Here is a 21,076-nt window from a genome sequence, read left to right as displayed (position 1 = left end):
GATCTCTTAGTAAAGTAACTGCACTCTCTACTCAACAGCACATGACCAGAGGAATCACTCATGTCAGTTGTGGTTAGTTAATAATAGTAGTAGTGCTGCCTTAACAAACACGCGAGTCATGATGATGTCCGCGCGCTCGCGTCTTCATAAACGATCGTTTAGAACGGATCTTTGTTGTTCTGCGGTGAGGAAAAGCTCTGCTCCTCTCTTTGATCCGTGTCTGTCTCTCACACGCTGCTTATTAATAAGCTCATCTCTCCTCTCCTCTTCCCAAAAGATGCTCTTTGTGTAGCTTTCCCTGTATGGATTACGCTTGGAGATGTTCTATTGATCCGGCTAAAGTCTATATTGAACCAACTCTAATTTGGAGCTTGTGGAAAAGCTTTCTCCGGCCCAAACGGTTAATAATTCCCCATAATATGATGAATAGTTGTGTGATTAATTAATTTGGTGAAGTGAGTCATTAATTAGACACTCCTCGGATGGGAAGCGTGCTGGTTTGTCCAGTCATTCCTCTTGGTTTTGTGTCTTCATTTGCGGGTCTCCGTCTTCCTCATGCAATGGATTTCCCCAGACACTCCTGATAGGCTCCCGATCAATAGCATTAACCTCTGAATTAATCATCCAGCCAATGAGAGCAGTCCAATTATTGGAAGCGGCTGGTGTCATAAATGAATACACATGCTTGAGTGTTTTGTCAGAGCAGTGGACTAGAGGATGAGCTTCAGCACATTGAGCTGTTCATGTTCAAATCTATCATTACTGTGGCATTTATGCCAGTCATTGACACATACTGTGTGTTTACACGCTACTTCTGCGTACTGCAGATAAAACATGGTGTTTGTGAGTGCCTGTGTGTGTGTGAGTGTGTGTGTGTTTTTGTGACATATCAGGACACAAATGTGTATAATGACATGGGTATGACAGGTATTACAAGGAGAGGGTGATTATGAGGACATTACTCCATGTCCCCACCTTTCAAAAGGCTTATAAATCATACAGAATGAGTTTTTTGAGAAAGTCCTGTGATGGGTAGGGTTAGGGTTAGTGTAGGGGGATAGAAAATACGGTTTGTACAGTATAAAAACCATTACGCCTATGGAATGTCCCCTCAATTGACAAAAACAAACGTGTGTGTGTGTGTGTGTGTGTATTCTGTGTGTATGTGCATGTGTTTCTGTGTGTGTGTGTAACATATTGATGATGATTCATGCTCTCCCAAGAAAAACACACAGGCTGCCAGTGTGATGTGGATAGCAGCGCTGCACCGGGGAGCGAGTGTATTTATTCAACAATCCTGTTGACCAGAGGAGCACGTCCGTGTGTGTGTTTGTGAATGAGAGTGGAGAGGGAAAAAAAACGAGGAGAAGGTCCAGCTGTAAAAACCCACAGGAAACAGAGATGAGTCAAGTCTAGATGAAAGAGACGAGAAACAATGAGTCATTTTTCTGAAATCTCAAGTTGTTCGTCTTAAGGGGCCGTATGAAGACAATGAGTCTCATTCACTGACAGTCGTGTGATTCTTTGTGCAGAAAAGGTTCTCACGATTTTTGTCAGATTTAATTTGCTCTCGTTCATTTTAATATAATACAGTTTCAGAATTATCATTTTTGTCGTTCTGCAAGTCATTTATTTAAAAAGAATCAGAATCTTTTCAGTCAACATCTAGAGCATGTTTTAGTCCAGATTAAAACATTTAAATACTGTTCAGGAAAAGAAAGTAGCACAGCCTGTTTTGTTTACGTGGGGTAACCGCTGCATTTCTGCTGTTTTTATTCTAAAAATCTAAATAATTTGTAATAAGGAATCATTAGCATGTTCATTATCACAATATATTGTATTACTGTATATCTGCACGTCTAATATCACATTATATGGAGACACTGCTGCACAAACGACAGCCACACTATTTCTCACGGACACTCGACTTGAACTCATCAGCTCAGAGATGGGCTGCTGAGCATCGATTTCTTCCATGTCGCCTCTTCTTGTGAGGATCTCTAAAGTGTGAGTGTGTATAAAGCACCTCAGAGGACAGTTTTTTTGTTTTGTTTTGTTGTTTTTTTTTACCTCAGAGGACAGTTTTACTGCTCAGAGGTTGCACATTCAGAGCTCGGCTGACTGTAGTGCAGTTTAGTATCAGAAGTTTCTCCTAAACTACCTTTTGGATGAATTAAAATACACACAAACAGGTCAGCAGTTGATGTACATTAGAGGACAGAGCTATCAAATTAACGTGGATAGCAAGTCAGGTCATTTGATGTTTATTTAATGAGAAAAGTTTGAGTTGATCGCAGACAAATTCCTGGAAAATCTGACCACAATTTGAGACATTATTGAGAAGCTCCAGAACGCGTGAGATTTCTGAAAAATATTTTCTGTGAACTGGTCTTTTAAGCAGCATTCTCCATTGCTCTCCACTCATTCTCACTCATTTTCACACTTGAAAAACAATGGAAAGTCACGTTGCATGATTTATTTAAATACTCCCCTCTTATATTTTGTGCCTGAAAGGGAAACTCGTACAAATGCATATGCAATAATGTCCACAATAACTGTGCCTTTTCATTTCTAACTTTTCACTGCGTGTCTTTAGTATATCCTGACAGCTGTTAGTAAATCTGTCCCTTAATATCTCAAATACATTTGTGATTTCATTTGTGACTTTTCCAAGTGCACTTGTCATTTGTTTTTGGATTTTTCCACTCTTCAACTCTAATGTTCTTCCTCAGTATTTTTTGTCTTGTTTTTCCAGTACAAATATATAAACATTCTTAAATCAAGATACATTTACTTGAGAAGCAAAATGACAAAAAAGATATCACGTCTTGCTTTCTGATAAATGTATCACAAGAAAAAAATTAACTTAATTTGAAAAAAAAAAAAAAACAAGATTATTTGCAAATATTTGTTCTTGTTTTAAGCAAAAGCTCATTTAATTTGTTTTTGTTTTTTTTTTGTTTTTTTCCAGAAAACAAGACTTAAAGGGATAGTTCACCCAAAAAAGAAAATTATGATTTACTTGCCTTCTAGGTGTATATGACTATCTTCTTTCAGACGAACACAATTGGAGTCTTCGGGGTCTTTTTGACCTGCAAATGATGTTGCTCAAATTAAAAAAAAAAAAGTTATCTTTGTCCAAATGGCTTGAGACTTTGTACGGTGGTTAACACTTTTAAGATCTACATATATAAAAAAAAAAAAATTGGAGTGATATCTTGTTTTTATGTTAGTGTAAAAAAAAAAATGTTACGTTCGTGGTCTTCGGGGTCTCTGGAGACCCTGGGCAACAAAATGTAATTTTGTAACAATATAATATATTTTTTAAAAATCAATGTAATTTTACTCTGTTTATTAATGTTTTTGCAGGATTTGTGATATCTTTTAAATTTATATAAATAAATTAAAAAATATTATTTTAAATAGTCATTTTTATGCAAAAGCAGCTTTTTATGTAAAACTCACTTTATAAAAGGCCCAGATTTCTAACTTTCATTCATGTGGATAACATGGATAATTTGACATGGTTTAGTGTAAGATTTTTGCCCATCTTTTGAAAAATGCAGTTTTAAAAGTAAATCACTTTTACCAGTAGATGGCTGCAGAGCTCCACTATTTGCTATGTGCTATTTGAATGACTGAAAGATGTCTTTTCACAAGTTTTTTTCAGTTGGATTCAAATTATCCATGTTATCGACTTGAATGAAAGTTAGAAATCTGGGCCTTTTATAAAGTGAATTTTACATAAAAAGCTGCTTTTGCATAAAAATGACTATTTAAAATAATATTTTTTAATTTATTTATATAAATTTAAAAGATATCACAAATCCTCCAAAAACTGCACAAATGTTGAGTGAAAACTTTAATAAACAGAATAAAATTACATTGGTTTTTAAAAAATATATTATATTGTTACAAAATTGCATTTTGTTGCCGGGGTCCAGACCACGAGTGTAGTCCCTTAAACAAAGACCGCACAAGGATTAAAAATATTCTGGCTCTTCCAAGCTTTATAATGGTAGTGAATGGGGGGCCCAAAAAAGTCCCCAAAAAAGTGCATCCATCCATCATAAAAGTAATCCACACAGCTTCAAGGGGTTAATATAGGCCTTCTGAAGTGAAGTGATGAGTTTTTGTAAGAAAAATATCCATATTTAAAACTTTATAAACTAAAATAACTAGCTTCCGGCGGACGACCGTACGCAAGTCAACTTGGGTCAAAAAGTTACTCTTTTGGCATATGCCGACTTGCGTAGGCCGTCTGCCAGAAGCCAGTTATTCACTACCATTCACTGGGGAAACATGGGATATTTTATTTTTTATTTTTGGGTGAACTATCTCTTTAATATCTTAAGTCTTCTCAAGTAAATGTGTCTTGATTTTAGAATGTTTAGATATTTGTACTGGAAAACAAGTCAAAGAAAGTCATCTTTTTGTGCAGTGTACCTTTGTTTTATTATGTCTGAATGTGGTTATTTTTGATGATAAAGTGCTGCCGGTTCATTAAACTCTCACTCTGTAGTTTTGAGGTCATTGTCTGTAGCGTCAGTTCAAAGACATCCCCGCAGACGGCTTTTATTGAAGTTAAGATGTCCACGACTTTCTCATGACCTCACTTCTGGACCCTTTCTGAACAAAGAACAAAGGTTTACGTCAACTTGTCCACCTATGAGAGCATCATGGCAAGAGCTGGAGAGAGAGAGAGTAGGTTAAAGAATTAAAGCGAGAGCGGTTCTCTCCTGTCATTCTCTCTGTCGAGATGCGAATCCGTGCTGCGCCAGCACACACACACGCACACACACACACACACACAAGCAAGCCGCTGACTTGGGAAAATCAGCGAGAGGAGGGTGCAAAATCCCTCTTTATCGAAAATTGGCTCTCCCAGTGAACAGCCCTCTAACAGAAATCCAGTGGGGTTTCCAAGGAAACCGTTCCACGGATCTGAAACTGTGAGCAAAGCTGGAGATGAATAGCTGATTTGTAGGACACACAACAATAGGGGTGCAAGGCATAATTGTACGATAATGAACACAAATCAGGGAGAAAAGAAACAAGTAAGTGGTCAGGTGATTAATGTCCAGTGAGGCGTGAACATCAGGTGTGTGATGCTATGTCGTTGTTCTAGTCAACTGAAGCCTTCACTGATTCACAATATACAGTAGTGGCCAAAAGTGATGTCCAGAGGGGATTTTTGTTTTTAATGGCACTAAGTTTGATTAAACCATATGACCATCCACTAATCATTCAGAAACGTCTAAAAGTTGTAACTTCTTCCTGAGTCTCTCCATCAGTGTTGACTCCGGTTTGAACAATGTAAGGCTGAACACTTTCCTCATTTTGTCTGCGTGAGATTCTCCAGCTTTGTTGTTGTTGAGCTGTTAAAGCTCCGCCCTCTTCTGGAAAAGTGCTCATTTGCATTTAAAGGGACACACACAAAAACGGTGTGTTTTTGCTCACACCCAAATAGGGGCAAATTTGACAAGCTATAATAAATGATCTGTGGGGGATTTTGAGCTGAAACTTCACAGACACATTCTGGGATACAGAATGACACAAAGAGTGATTGATTAAATGTGTGTGAATTACCTGAATGTGCGTCAACAGTGTTCGGCAGCGAATAATCTAGCGAATAGAATAGTTGCTTCTTTAAGTAATTGTGACTTTTTATCTCACAATTCTGACTTCTTTTCTCAGATTTGTTAGATATAAACTCACAAATGCATGTTATAAAGTCAGAATTGCGAGATAAAAACTTGCAATTCTGAGAAAAAAGTCAGAATAGCAAGAAATAAAGTCAGAATTGTGAGTTTATATGCTTCAATTGTCAGTTTATAACTCACAATTCTGACTTTTTTCTTTCAATTCTGACATTATAACTCACGAGTCTGACTTTATTTCTTGCAATTCTGATTTTCCTCTCACAATTCTGACTTTATTTCTTGAAATTCTGATTTTTCTCTCACAATTCTGACTTTTTTCTTTCAATTCTGACATTATAACTCACGATTCTGACTTTTTTCTTGCAATTCTGACTTTATTTCTTGCAATTGTGAGTTTACAGGCTGTAAGGACCTTTGAAATCAATTGGCGAAGTGATACATAACTGTAATCCAGTCAAAACCTGCTTTGAACTGCTTTAGCTGTGCGTTTACTGGAAAATAATGGCACAATGTTCATCAACCAATCAAAATCAAGCATTCAACAGCCCCATAGTAAGAAACAAACATAAATTTCAGTCTCATTCATTATAAACAACATTTATTATAAACAGAAAGCCTAAACCGAGGGCTTAAAAGAGTGTATTGATTTCACTATGTTTAACAGATTCCTGAAAAAGGAGTTTCCTCCACAATTCATCATCTTTAAAACCAGAATTGACCTGAAATGAAGCTCCGCAGCTTCAAACAGGGCACACGCCAGGTCCGATAGCATATCTCTGAACATAAGAAGCCCTCTCTCCTGATGGAGGGTAATTGCCTTACTGTGTAACATGTCCCGGAGCCTTTAAACTCAGGCAAACTGCTGGAAGTTTTTATGGCTGGAGGTAATTGGTTCCAGGCGGCGCTGGGAAACCGAGAGTTGAAGGCCTTGGGCTGGACGAGCCCCTGCAGGTTCGTCTTTTGTCCGCGTTCCCTCGAAATCAAGCGTTTTACCTTCTGTTCTATCAGGGCATCCATCCCAGCACCTCATCGAGAAACAACCATCCCCGTTACTCCCTAAATAGAGCAGATATCTGCGCTGAACATGTGGTTGTGTTTTAATCATTGTTTATAGTTTGATTGATGTAGCGTCAAGGCCAAAGTTGGACCTGCTGTCTTTTGTTGTTTGTCAAGTTGTTGTGTAATCTAAGTTCAGTTCCAGAATCTAGTGAGCTGCCTTGCTGTCTGCTGTCTACATAGGCTGCATCCTGACTGAAATGGACAGAGTTTGTAGTTATTATGTTGCTCGGCTAATGGCACAATAATCTAATTATCTCGAAACTGTACAGAACATGCAAATGTTGGCTAGAATAGTCCATTCTCGGTTAGAGTGAATTGTTTTATGTATATTTTCTGATATATATTTTCAATATTGATAATAATCAAAATAAATGTTTCTTGAGCAGCAAATCATCATATTAGAATGATTTCTGAAGGATTATGTGACACTGAAGACTGGAGTAATGATGCTGAAAATTCAGCTTTGATCACAGGAATAAATTATATTTTACAATATATTCACATAGAATATAGTTATTTTAAATTGTAATAATATTTCTTTTTTTTCCTGTATTTTATAAATAAATGCAGCCTTGGTGAGCAGAAGAGACTTCTTTCAAAAACATAAGAACACATTTTCCAACCCTAAGCTTTTGAACAGTAGTTTACTTCCACTTCAGGTACAGTCAAGTGCATTGCACTGTTGGATAAAGCATTGCACACAGTATTCTGTGTTTGTTTATCATCCTGTCATTCCATGCATACAGAAATTGTGCACACTATGCACATATTATATGCTGTTAAAATAGCAATAGTAGCATGTTAGGATGCTACTCTAAACATAGACACTTTTGTTGCAATACATATTTGAACAGTGACTGTTGTAAAGTGGTTTTGTCTAGGTGAGCAGCTCACTGTGGTTTTGAAAGAGAGCAAGTGTCTGGGCAGATTGAGAAAGGATGTGTGTGTGTGTGTGTGTGTGTGTGTGTGTGTGTGTGTATGTGTGTGTGCGTAAGAGAGAGAGAAAGATTCAGATTTAGTCTCAGCAGGTTAAAGCGTTCTGCAAAGCTTCCCTCACTGACATACACCAGGTGTGACAGATAAGCACTCCCTCTCATCCCTGTAGTTTCAACAAGGTTAGTTTAAACTTCCTGATCTTACTTTGATCGGTTCATCATTGCACACTAATCTAAAGCAGAAAAAGTGTGTTACTTTGTAATCTTTCATCAGAATGTAATTTATAAAACAGAAAGAAACAAAGGCTATGTTCACACTGTCAGTTTTGGGGATTGACAAATACAGTTCTGTCATGAAACTCTAGATGGCGCAGGCTAATAGGCCCTGAACTCAACCTGCTTGCAAGGGCTTTAACCCCCCTAAATTTCCACCCAGCCCCCCCTAAAAATTTGTGATTAACTTTGTAATAGGTACACTAATTCGTGATTACCTTAGACCCATCTAAAACTCATGAGAAACCATCTTTTAGTCTGCGTTGTTCTTCAGTCGGTAGCAGCACAGCGCCAGCGTCAGAAGCAGAGGACGATGTGTGTGCATTTATTGATAGATTATGATATCTGCATCTGTGTAAATGCAGTTTACATAATATGATGCGGGAGCAATTTAAGACAGTTTCAAGTAAAAGCTGGGTTTATTTATTTATTATTAATTTACTTTCATCTAACTGATATGAGACTTTGTGGCGTCATACTTCAGTGCCATAAATTGGCTAAAATTTGTTATAATATTCCTTTTGTATTAAATCCAAAAGGAAAGAGTGAGCTAATGAGTGGTCCTCTGCAGCCATCTAATGCTTATAGTGGTAATTTCATGTCATTTTCATGTTAAAAGTGTCTGTTTTCCACCAAAATATTTTACAAATATTTTACCCACATATTGCCAATCTAGACAATATAAAGTTTGTCTATATTTTTAATGAATATTAGCTGATAATTTAAAATGGTTAGAAATTGAAGGGTTTGTTCACCCAAAAATGAAAATTCTGTCATTAATTTCTCACCCTCATGTCGTTTCACACCCGTAAGACCTTCATTCATCTTCGGAACACAAATTAAGATATTTTTATTAAAATCCGATGGCTCAGTGAGGCCTGCATAGCCAGCAATGACATTTCCTCTCTCAAGATCCATTAATGTACAAAAAACATATTTAAATCAGTTCATGTGAGTACAGTGGTTCAACCTTAATGTTATGAAGCGACAAGAATACTTTTTGTGTGCCAAAAAACCCCCTAAATAACAACTTTATTCAACATTATCTAGTGATGGGCGATTTCAAAACACTGCTTCATGAAGCTTTACGAATCTTTTGTTTTGAATCAGTGGTTCGGAGCGTGTATCAAACTGCCAAAGTCACATGATTTCAGTAAATGAGGCGTCGTTAAGTCATAAGTGTTTCAAAATTTCAATGGTTCACCACTGGGGGGTGTGACTCTGTAGTCCACTCTAGTCACATGAACTGTTTTAAATACGTCTTTAGTAGCTTTCTGGGCATCTGAAAGTGTTAATTATCTTGCTGGAATGGAGGCCTCACTGAATCATCGGATTTCATCAAAAATATCTTAATTTGTGGATGAAAGATGAAAGAAGGTCTTACGGGTGTGGAACGACATGAAGGTGAGTAATTAATGATAGAATTTTCATTTTTGGGTGAACTAACCTTTTAATTCAATATTCAGGGACTGACTAGATAGATGATGTAGAACGTACTGTATTGTTCATGCCTACCCTAGTATACAATGAATTAAATTATTATTTTTTTTTAGATCATATCCTCATTGGGGGCTGAGCCCCCCAATTTTGAAATCCTAGAATCGCCCCTGTGTACAGGAGAGCAAATGAACCCAGAATATAAATGCAACGTGCAGTTTCTCTAAAGCGTTTTTTCACAGAAAACCATTATAAAGAAAACTCTTAACCATTTACAGCGTAGCGCTCATATTCTGGGCTCATCTGCTCGCCCGTGTATAGTATGCATCATCAATAAGTCATATACAGAGTTTGACCCTAATATCACTGTTTTAGTACATTAAGGCACTTTAATTGTTTTTCACATTTAGCATTTTAGAATGTCCTGCTGTTTTTAGTGATTGAAATACCGCAGCAGGTGCTGGATATGGATCACAAGTACCATATTTTTGTTTTTCTTCTTTTGAGAGGTGATCTAAATATTTGTGGCTTGAAACATCCTTTGCCGGAGGTCTATGCATGTTTTGCCCTCCAGGTCTCCACGCCAGTCATGTGACTGAAAACTATGAATTGATGGTTTGAAAAGTTTGGAATGCAGTTTTGAAAGTTTGCTTTTCCCCCATTCAGTAGATTGAGCTGTATTTGTGTGATCTTGTCACCAAGATGACCGTCGAGAGGATTGTGTTGCTTTTAGGCGACTTTGATTCTGCTGAAGAAAGTTGTTTGTGGCTAATGGGCTTCCCATTGAGCGTGTAATTCTGGGAGACAGCCTTTGTCTCTCGAGTCCCAGCTGAACATGCGCCTGCCGCAAGGAGATTTCGACAAGGCCTCAGCATATTTTTTACGGATTTTGCGAGAGATCAGCGTCTCTGCTAAGATTTCGACTTGAGAGGCTTCACGGGTTTTGTTCTCGGCAGACAACACATTACATGGCAGAGTGCTTTCTGCACCGCATGCTCTTCTCAGTGGCTCTGAAATGGGATGCAGTGATATCACACAACTTTGCCATATGTTTTGAGGATAAGAGCTGTGTTTACTTATCTAATCGCTGTTTAATATAAAATAAAGCAGTAAGACATAGGAGGCCATGTGTATCAGTAATTATACCATCATTGCTGGTGGTCATTTTATTATGTGCTTTTGTCATTTTTATTAGTTTTTGCTTTTTATATATTTACAACATGTCAAATGCCTTACGGGAGGAACAAATCGACGTTTACATGATTACATGCTGCAGATTTCAATTTTAAACATATTAAACATGATGCTTCCCATCACGATCAGCCACAAGACATGCAAAAACGAATGACAAACAATCTTGGCTCATCCAATCAGATTTTAGCATTGCATCTTCTCTCTTTTCCTTCACAGGCGGCGTCCTCGGCCCTCAGCAGCTTGGGTCACGTCTACACGGCCATCGGCGATTATCCCAACGCCCTGGCCAGCCACAAGCAGTGCGTCCTGTTGGCCAAACAGTCCAAGGACCAGCTGTCCGAGGCCCGTGAGCTGGGCAACATGGGAGCCGTGTACATCGCGATGGGTGACTTCGACAACGCCGTGCAGTGCCACGAACAGCACCTGAGCATCGCCAAGAGCCTCGGCAACAAGCGCGAGGAGGCACGCGCCTACAGCAACCTGGGTAGCGCTTACCACTATCGGCGTAACTTCGACAAGGCCATGTCCTACCACACACACGTGCTGGAGCTCGCACAGGAGCTGGAGGAGAGGAGCATCGAGATGAGGGCGTACGCAGGGCTGGGACACGCCGCCCGATGCATGCAGGACCTGGAGAGGGCGAAGCAGTACCATGAGCAGCAGCTCAGCATTGCAGAAGGCCTGAAGGACCGCGCCGCCGAGGGCAGGGCTTCATCCAACCTGGGTGAGCATTGGCTAAAATTGTTCACAAAGGTTCCTTGCTGGGAAAAAAAAAAACAGTTTAGTTGTATGTGCTTCTGTCATTTTATAAGTTTTAAATATTTCTAAATAGCTTTTTATTTCAGTAATTTATTTTTTGCTTTTGTCATTTTTATTAACTTTTTTGTTTCTATATAGCTTTATTTTTACTAATTTATTTCAATAAGTTGTCAAGTTGTTGCCAAGTTTTCATTGGCAAAATTGAACAAAAACAGTCAAAATTGACAGTTGTGTTTAAAAATTGTCAATTCATATAAACAACTTAAACTGTTGTATAAAATGAATATCACATTTTGCAATCTTGCTGATATTCGAGAAAATATCACTCTTGCTTGTGTGATATTGCTTAACTCAGTGCTTCCCACACATAGACTTTACTTGGGCGGGCCGCCCATGTATAATAACGGCCGCCCAAGTATATTTGGAGACACATTTTTGCTTTTATTATTTATATCCTCTTATACTTTTATATCCGCGCAAGATAATGAAACCATCCGCGATCGATTAACTAGTAGTTTCGTACCTGCTCGTTATATATGTGCGTCAGAACTGTTTACTCCGGCCAACATTCCCACGGGCGCTGCATTTTGCAAAGTCACAAGGGGGCGCTGCTGCGCGTTCTACAAGCTCAGGCAACAGCGCTTCAGGCTGCTTCAAAGTGATTTTCAATCAATCAATTACAATTTTCAAACCTGTGGGAAGCACTGCTTAACTATATTATGTTATAAATAGGGGTGTGACAAGATCTCGTGTCACGAGATCTCGCGAGACTTCTCATTGAGGCGAAAAGTAGTCCCGTGATATTGCCATGACAGAGTGTTAGGATGATTAGGAAAGAATATGCCACCGCTACGTTTACTGTCCACTGTCGTTTTTCTTTGTATTTAAACAAAACAAACATTTAATTCAGTTGGATAACGGTCGCCACTGCTCCATATTTACAGAGTACGTGCAATTGCGAAAGTGAAAGTAAACGCAAGCACGCATTCAAACGCGATTTCAGTACCCCGCATTTTGAAAGCGGCTCCCTGATGAATACAAATATCTCTCAATATGAAAGCTATTTTAGGCTGGGCAGTGTAGTTGTAACCATCTCTTAGCTCTGTATCAAAATAAAATTTGTCTTATTTGCACTTTGAATATTGAGAGAGTGCGATTATGGTCGCACTTATTGTAAAGTGTTACCATAAAAACAAAAAACAGTTTTCTCTTAATCTTATTAAGCACAAACAATAAGGTTTCATTTGTTAACATTAGTTAATGCACTGTGAACTATCATGAACTAACAATGAATGACTAATTTTATTAACTAACATAAACAAAGATTAATAAATACTGTAGCAAATATATTGCTCATTGTTAGTTGATGTTGTTGTTAATACATTAATGTTAATAAATGAAACCTTATTGTAAAGTGTTACCATTTTTATTCATACTGTTTTTATTTATATGATCAGTTTGTGGAAAGGAGTTCAGTTAGGAGGTCAAAAGTTGTAGAAGCTCATCAATCATGTACAGTAACGTCTGAAGAGACTGAAATCGTACAGAAGAGAAGTCAGTTGAGTTTGTGGCAAAACCTTTTACAGTACTTGAGTATTGTTGTCTTTTACTGCATATGATAATTCATACTCAGAACATAGAACTGAAATGACATTCATTACAAGATGATTAGTTAAAACATTTCAAATACACCTACAGACTATTTTTTCTTGTCATGTATTTCGCCATTGAGGATTTCTTAAAAATAGTGTGTAAAAATCTTGTCTCGTCTCGTGAACTCAATCTCGAGTCTCGTCTCGTGAGATACCTGTCTTGTCACACTCCTAGTTATAAATGTAATGTCCAGCTCTAAGTGGGACTTGAACCCGGATCCGCCGGCATGGGAGTTGGGCACTCTAACAAGAAGGCTAAAGACCGCAGCCTCTAGCGTCAGTCGCTAGAACGCCTCTTAAGATCAGGGGAGTGAGGTTTACATGCACTGTCACTCACCCCACTAAACCTCACTCCCATCCGGGTCACGGCACCAATGTAACCCCTCTTGTTCAAACCGCTTGCTCTAAGCGAGACTCGAACCCGGGTCCGACGGCATCGGCGGCGTGCTCTCTAACAAGGAGGCTACAGACCGCAGTCTCTAGTGTCAGTCGCTAGAGCGCCTCTTGAGATCAGGGGAGTGAGGTTAGCATGCACAGTCCGTTACACTCACCCCACTAAACCTCACTCCCATCCGGGTCACGGCACCAATATAACCCTTCCGGTTTGAACCACCCGCTCTAAGCGGGACTCAAACCCAGGTCCACCAGCACAGGAGTCGGGCACTCTAACAAGGAGGCTCTAGCTTCAGTCATGGCTCAAAAACTACAGTTAAATAAAGTCATTTTGGTGCATCACTGCTTATGGAAATACGAGACCAGCTTAAACCAGCTAAACCAGTCAACAAACCAGCCTAGACTGGATTAATATGGCCATTTTCAACAGGAAATTATTCCATAGAGTGGCATTGAACAAATCTAAGTTGTTTTTGCTGAATAAATGACAAATTTTCATTTTAGGTGAACTATTCCTTTAATTAAACATAAAGCTGGCAGAAATGAAAATTGAAAGCCTACCCAAAAAAATAAATTAAGGCCAATACATAATGTTATTAGCTTGAAATATACAGTCATGATTGCTTTTGCGCATTACATTTGTCTAGTTATTAAAAACAACAGCGTGGATGAATATTTATGGTTCTATTTCCAGTTTAGTGCCTCGATGACTCAGTCATCTAGAACGAGTCCCTTCCTTCCGCAGCAGGGGTCTGCGATGGCACTAAACCATCGGTGTGCAAGACGTACGCTGGATAAATTGAAGCCGTCGAAACCAAGTGTTTCAAAAGGACGTCTAATCTCTCACTCTGACTTTTATTGCTCCAATCTCATGTTCCCTCCCTCCATCAATCTGATCCGAAACTCTCCGTGCTCTCAGATAAATAAATAGATGAACTCCCAAAAGAAAAATGTTGCCACAGGACTGTTAATATCGGGATTACAGTAGAGAGTGCTGGATAGTGAACATTTTAGGAGTGAAATCAGGTGTTTTGTATTAGATTTGTATATATTTTGAAGAAAATGTGAGTGCAGAGCTCTCCACAATGATGCATGGTTTATTTAGCCAATTTTATCATCAGTCAGCAATGTTATTAGTGGCCACGAACTGAAGATGTTTAGGCACCTATTGTATCCATTAGTGTTCTTATTCTTCTTCCTCCTCCTCCTTCTCCTTCCGCACGAGTCTATTATGGCTGCCCATAGAACCGCTTGCAGGAAAATGATGAAATTTGGCACACAGATAGAGGACAGTCTGAACATTCAACACTGCAAATTTGGAGTCTCTAATTCATTCCCTCTAGCGCCACCAACTGTCCAAAGTTGCACTTACGTCTATGCCAATAACTTTAAAATAAAAACTTAAAGGGTTAGTTCACCCAAAAATGAAATTCTGTCATTTATTACTTACCCTCATGACGTTCCACAACAGTAAGACCTTCGTTCATCTTCAGAACGCAAATTAAGAAATCCGATGGCTCCGTGAGGCCTTCATAGGGAGCAATGACATTTCCTCTCTCAAGATCCATTAATGTACTAAAAACATATTTAAATCAGTTCATGTGAGTACAGTGGTTCAATATTAATATTATAAAGCCATGAGAATATTTTCGGTGCGCCAAAAAAACAAAATAACGACTTATTTAGTGATGGCTGATTTCAAAACACTGCTTCAGGAAGCATCAGAGCACAAATGAATCAGTGTATCGAATTATGATTCGGATCGCGTTTCAAACAGCTGAAATCACGTGACTTTGGCCCTCTGAACAGCAGATTTGATACACTGATTCATTTATGATCCGACGCTTCCTGAAGCAGTGTTTTGAAATTGGCCATCACTATATAAGTTGTTATTTTGTCGCTCCAAAAATATTCTCATGGCTTTATAATATTAATATTGAACCACTGTACTCACATGAACTGATTTAAGTATGTTTTTAGTACATTTATGGATCTTGAGAGAGGAAGTGTCATTGCTGGATATGTAGGCCTCACTGAGCCATTGGATTTCAACTCAAATATCTTAACTTGTGTTCCGAAGATAAGCGAAGGTCTTACGGGTGTGGAACGACATGAGGGTGAGTAATAAATGACAGAATTTTCATTTTTGGGTGAACTAACCCTTTAAGGCCTAGAAACGAAATTCTGAATTTTCCAAATAAACTTTTTCTAATTCAACCTAGGTTCATCCGATTTTCACCAAAATTGGCTCAGATCATCTTCATACTGTGCTGGCAAAAAAGTTATTAAAAGCTTTTTGATAGACCCAACTGTTATGAAATAACTCGCCAACAGATTCAACGAAGAGCATTTCAAAATGGATGCAAGGCTATATCTCCGCAACTCTTTCATGTTTTGAGACAAATGTCAACACAAGCATGACCTGAGCCTACTTGCAGAGTTTCTGCACAGCGCCACTTACTGGTCAGAAGAATAATGACTATTATTATGCACTAGACAGTGAACATTTTAGGAGTGAAATCAGGTGTTTTGTACTGGATTTGTATATGTTTTGGAGAAAATACGAGTGCAAAACTCTACACTATGATGTGTGGTTTATTTAGCCCATTTTATCATCAGTCAACAATGTTATTAGAAGCCATGAACTGAAAGTGTTGAGGCACCAATTGGATCCTTATTATTCTTCCTTCTTCTTCTTCCGCTCTTGAGTCTATGGCAGCCCATAGTTATCTTCACAACTCTTTAGTGTATTGAGACAAAACTTGGTACATGTCATCACAAACATGATCTAAGCCTACTTGCAGAGTTTCAGCACAGCGCCACATACTGGTCAGAAGAAAAATTACTATTTTCTTTTGATTCAGTGCAGCATACCACGTCGAATGATACCCAGTTTTCCCATATCGACCATTTTGGGTGTCGGCCATCTTGAATTTTGTCGAAAAATGCTGTATTTTATGAACGCATTAGCATATCATTATGAAAATCGGTATGTGTCCTTTGAACTATGCCCTGAAGGTACTCAACAAGTTTTAAGATGTGGACGCTGATAGCCTCATGGGCACCGCTGGCATAGAGCACCATTGCGCTTCGGGTGAAATGAGTTCGAGTCCCATCTCGCAGACCCTTCCCAGTCCCGTCCCCCGCTCACTCTCCCACTTCGCTTCCTGTCTGCTCACTGTCCTATCATAATAAAGGCAAAAATGCCAAAAACAAACCTTTAAAAACAGTTTTGCCACCTTGTGGTCAAAAATGATAATGAAATTTTTCAAAAATGCTAAAATTCCGCATATTGACACCAAACTTTGTAGAGTATGTGTCATTGTCACTTCACGCTGGCCACACCACATTAATTTGGTAACAACGCCACCTAATGAGCAAAATTTATAAGCAATAAAATCTAAAACTAGTGATTATACTCAAATTGTTCAGCTGCTCTGCCTAAAACAATCTAAAAATGTCTTTAATTATTTATTGCTGCTTTTCTATAGTTTTTTTAAGATCAAGTTTTTTTATTTAATCTTTATTATATTTTATTTCAGTTTCTGAAAACAAAATTTAATAATTTTTGTTTTAGGTAACAATAACAACACTGTCTGTCAGGCAAAAATTGTTAGTCAAATAGCTTTTGAAAGTTATAATACAGGTCTTTTCGAGAAGCTGCATGATTTGAGGCGTTGTTCACGTCATGTAATTCACTTGTCAAAGTTTAATAATTGCGGTTAGGTTTTTGTTCAGATCTGTAACCATAAGGATGAGCAGTAGTGTTAGTTAAACACTACTTTTGCAGTCTTGAATTGTTGATGAATTTGCATAGTAGCACAGGGAAGTCCATAGGGTGATATTTATGGCCTGTGTAGCTCTCGTGGAAATAAATGAAATCAATTTCTTTCCACTTTTGCGTACGGCTGTGATAAATTTGTATTGGAAGGGTGTGCGATCAGGTGAGCTCATTTAAAATGGGGATATAAATATTACTAGATTACTCCCAGCGTCTCTGAGGTTGTTACTCTGCGAACAGGTTTATTGTTCAGACCTAATGATGTAGGAGAGGTTGCACAGATGAGATGCACTCTCGGTGAGTAATGCATCCTCTGCAGACTCATGCTAAGCTTTTGAAAACGCAGAGCCGACGGAGCGGCTGCCGCCAACATCCCAGCACTCTTTCAATCACTGGCCGGCCTCGCGGTGCAGGACAGGGAGCTGCTCGATTTGATCGATCAGAGTTATTAATAGCTGGAAGGGCTGAAAGAAAAGTTGCGCTTATAAAATTAACAATCTCATGCGGTGAGATACCTGGAAGTGCACACATTGATCTCGCTGTCAAAGCTGGAATCTGAGAAAGGCAACAGATTTTTAAAAGTAAAGCAGACGTGTTTGATTAAAGGTTTAATATGTTTACTCATGGGCTGATTAAGCTCAACAAACATGTTTTATTAGTTACTGATGTCGATATCTATGACATGATGTACCTAAAAGTCACGTAGTAGAAACCGCAAAAAAATCCCATTCATTTTCTCCATATTGATTTCTAATGGCAACAGATAATCCTTTTAATCATTCTAAAACATAATTTACTTACTAATTTATTTGCATTGTTAGCACTCCCATAAAGCATTTTGAAAAAGAATAAAGTCTCTCTAAAACAACCTTAGTATTATTTGGATATTTAAAATGAAATATATAAAATGTATAATTTATTATTTAATAGTGTAGTATAAGTAGTATACTTTAAAATTTTGCAATAAATGTAATATTGTAAATAAACAATATTTAAAAAATGTTGTTTTACACAAATAACCAGTGACTTTAAGTAAATAATTTTACATTATATTGTTTTATTTAATTATGGTCATTCACAATGCATCATGGTAATAATTTACTCATAAAACTATTTGTTTTTATGACTTGCTATTTTTTTTGTTTCTAATAAAAGTTTGTATAGTCATTTTTCACATTTTTTTAATTTATTGAGAATAATGACATGCATTAAAAAACTAATTTTGTGATTTGTGCATAATTTTTGTAATATGCACAAACTATTTTTAACATACATATTCATACACTCTAAAAAAAAATACTGGGTTAAAATCAACCCATGTTGGGCTAAAAAGGACAAACCCTGCGATTGGGGTTGTTTTAGCCCAGCGATTGGGATTGTTTTAACCCTGCGATTGGGGTTGTTTTAGCCCAGCGATTGGGATTGTTTTAACCCTGCGATTGGGGTTGTTTTAGCCCAGCGATTGGGGTTGTTTTAGCCCAGCGATTGGGATTGTTTTAACCCAGCTATTGGGGTTGTTTTAGCCCAGCGATTGGGGTTGTTTTAACCCAGCTATTGGGTTTGTTTTAACCCAGCGTTTGGGATTGTTTTAGCCCAGCGATTGGGGTTGTTTTAACCCAGCTATTGGGTTTGTTTTGACCCAGCGATTGGGATTGTTTTAACCCAGCAATTGGGGTTGTTTTGACCCAGCGATTGGGGTTGTTTTGACCCAGCTATTGGGTTTGTTTTGACCCAGCGATTGGGATTGTTTTAACCCAGCAATTGGGGTTGTTTTGACCCAGCGATTGGGGTTGTTTTGACCCAGCGATTGGGATTGTTTTAACCCAGCTATTGAGTTTGTTTTGACCCAGCGATTGGGATTGTTTTGACCCAGCGATTGGGTTGTTTTGACCCAGCTATTGGGGTTGTTTTAACCCAGCTATTAGGGTTGTTTTAACCCAGCTATTGGGGTTGTTTTAACCCAGCTATTGGGGTTGTTTTGACCCAGCGATTGGGGTTGTTTTGACCCAGCGATTGGGGTTGTTTTGACCCAGCAATTGGGATTGTTTTAGCCCAGCGATTGGGGTTGTTTTAACCCAGCTATTGGGTTTGTTTTGACCCAGCGGTTGGGATTGTTTTAACCCAGCAATTGGGGTTGTTTTGACCCAGCGATTGGGGTTGTTTTGACCCAGCTATTGGGTTTGTTTTGACCCAGCGATTGGGATTGTTTTAACCCAGCAATTGGGGTTGTTTTGACCCAGCGATTGGGGTTGTTTTGACCCAGCGATTGGGATTGTTTTAACCCAGCTATTGGGTTTGTTTTGACCCAGCGATTGGGATTGTTTTGACCCAGCGATTGGGTTGTTTTGACCCAGCTATTGGGGTTGTTTTAACCCAGCTATTAGGGTTGTTTTAACCCAGCTATTGGGGTTGTTTTAACCCAGCTATTGGGGTTGTTTTGACCCAGCGATTGGGGTTATTTTGACCCAGCGATTGGGGTTGTTTTGACCCAGCAATTGGGATTGTTTTAACCCAGCGATTGGGGTTGTTTTGACCCAGCGATTGGGGTTATTTTGACCCAGCGATTGGGTTGTTTTGACCCAGCTATTGGGGTTGTTTTAACCCAGCTATTAGGGTTGTTTTAACCCAGCTATTGGGGTTGTTTTAACCCAGCTATTGGGGTTGTTTTGACCCAGCGATTGGGGTTATTTTGACCCAGCGATTGGGGTTGTTTTAACCCAGCGATTGGGGTTGTTTTGACCCTGCGATTGGGGTTGTTTTGACCCTGCGATTGGGGTTGTTTTAACCCAGCGATTGGGGTTGTTTTAACCCAGCTATTGGGGTTGTTTTGACCCAGCAATTGGGGTTGTTTTGACCCAGCGATTGGGATTGTTTTAACCCAGCGATTGGGGTTGTTTTAACCCAGCTATTGGGGTTGTTTTGACCCAGCGATTGGGATTGTTTTAACCCAGCGATTGGGGTTGTTTTAACCCAGCGATTGGGGTTGTTTTAACCCAGCGATTGGGATTGTTTTAACCCAGCGATTGGGATTGTTTTAACCCAGCGATTGGGGTTGTTTTAACCCAGCGATTGGGGTTGTTTTGACCCAGCGATTGGGATTGTTTTAACCCAGCGATTGGGGTTGTTTTAACCCAGCGATTGGGGTTGTTTTAACCCAGTGATTGGGGTTGTTTTAACCCAGCTATTGGGGTTGTTTTGACCCAGCAATTGGGATTGTTTTAAACCAGCGATTGGGGTTGTTTTGACCCAGCGATTGGGATTGATTTAACCCAGCTATTAGGGTTGTTTTGACCCAGCGATTGGGGTTGTTTTAACCCAGCGATTGGGGTTGTTTTGACCCAGCGATTGGGATTGATTTAACCCAGCTATTAGGGTTGTTTTGACCCAGCGATTGGGGTTGTTTTAACCCAGCGATTGGGGTTGTTTTGACCCAGCGATTGGGATTGTTTTGACCCAGTGATTGGGTTGTTTTGACCCAGCGATTGGGTTAAATATTTACCCAATTTGCTGGGTAGTTTTATTTATCTCAACTATTGTTTAAAAATGACTGTATTGCTTGCTTAAAATGAACCCAAAATAGGTTGGAAATTAACATTTATTAAAGTTTAATGAATAATAATTAAGCAATAAACATTTATTAAATTCCTTATTAATAAATGTTCCACTTTTGATTATTATTGTTGCCTCTAGTAATTATGTGTCTGATTTTTAATTTCCAACCTATTTTGGGCTCATTTTAATCCAGACATACAGTCATTTTAAAACAACCCAATCACTGAGTTTGTCCATTTTCAACCCAACTTGTGTTTATAACCCAGCATTTTTTAGAGTGTAACCTGGCAAGCTTGACCACGGTGACAATATAATGATTATTATCACTGCATTTCCTGTTATTATTTTAGCATTGATTACTGCAGTACTGTTACTGAT

General features: G+C 38.7%; 1 protein-coding gene across 2 annotated transcripts in view; it reads left to right on the top strand.

The window, feature by feature from the left end:
* The window catches only part of ttc28 (tetratricopeptide repeat domain 28), a 329,726-nt gene that overhangs the window by 242,815 nt on the left and 65,835 nt on the right, over window positions 1-21,076 (top strand). For both annotated transcript variants that reach the window (XM_067397333.1, XM_067397335.1), the window contains one exon: window positions 10,778-11,285. In XM_067397333.1, coding sequence (XP_067253434.1) covers window positions 10,778-11,285 — 508 coding nt within the window. The remainder of the gene's footprint in view (window positions 1-10,777; window positions 11,286-21,076) is intronic.

Source organism: Chanodichthys erythropterus, chromosome 10, assembly GCF_024489055.1.
Source record: "Chanodichthys erythropterus isolate Z2021 chromosome 10, ASM2448905v1, whole genome shotgun sequence".
NCBI lineage: Eukaryota > Metazoa > Chordata > Actinopteri > Cypriniformes > Xenocyprididae > Chanodichthys > Chanodichthys erythropterus.
This window is presented reverse-complemented; position numbering and strand designations above follow the sequence as displayed.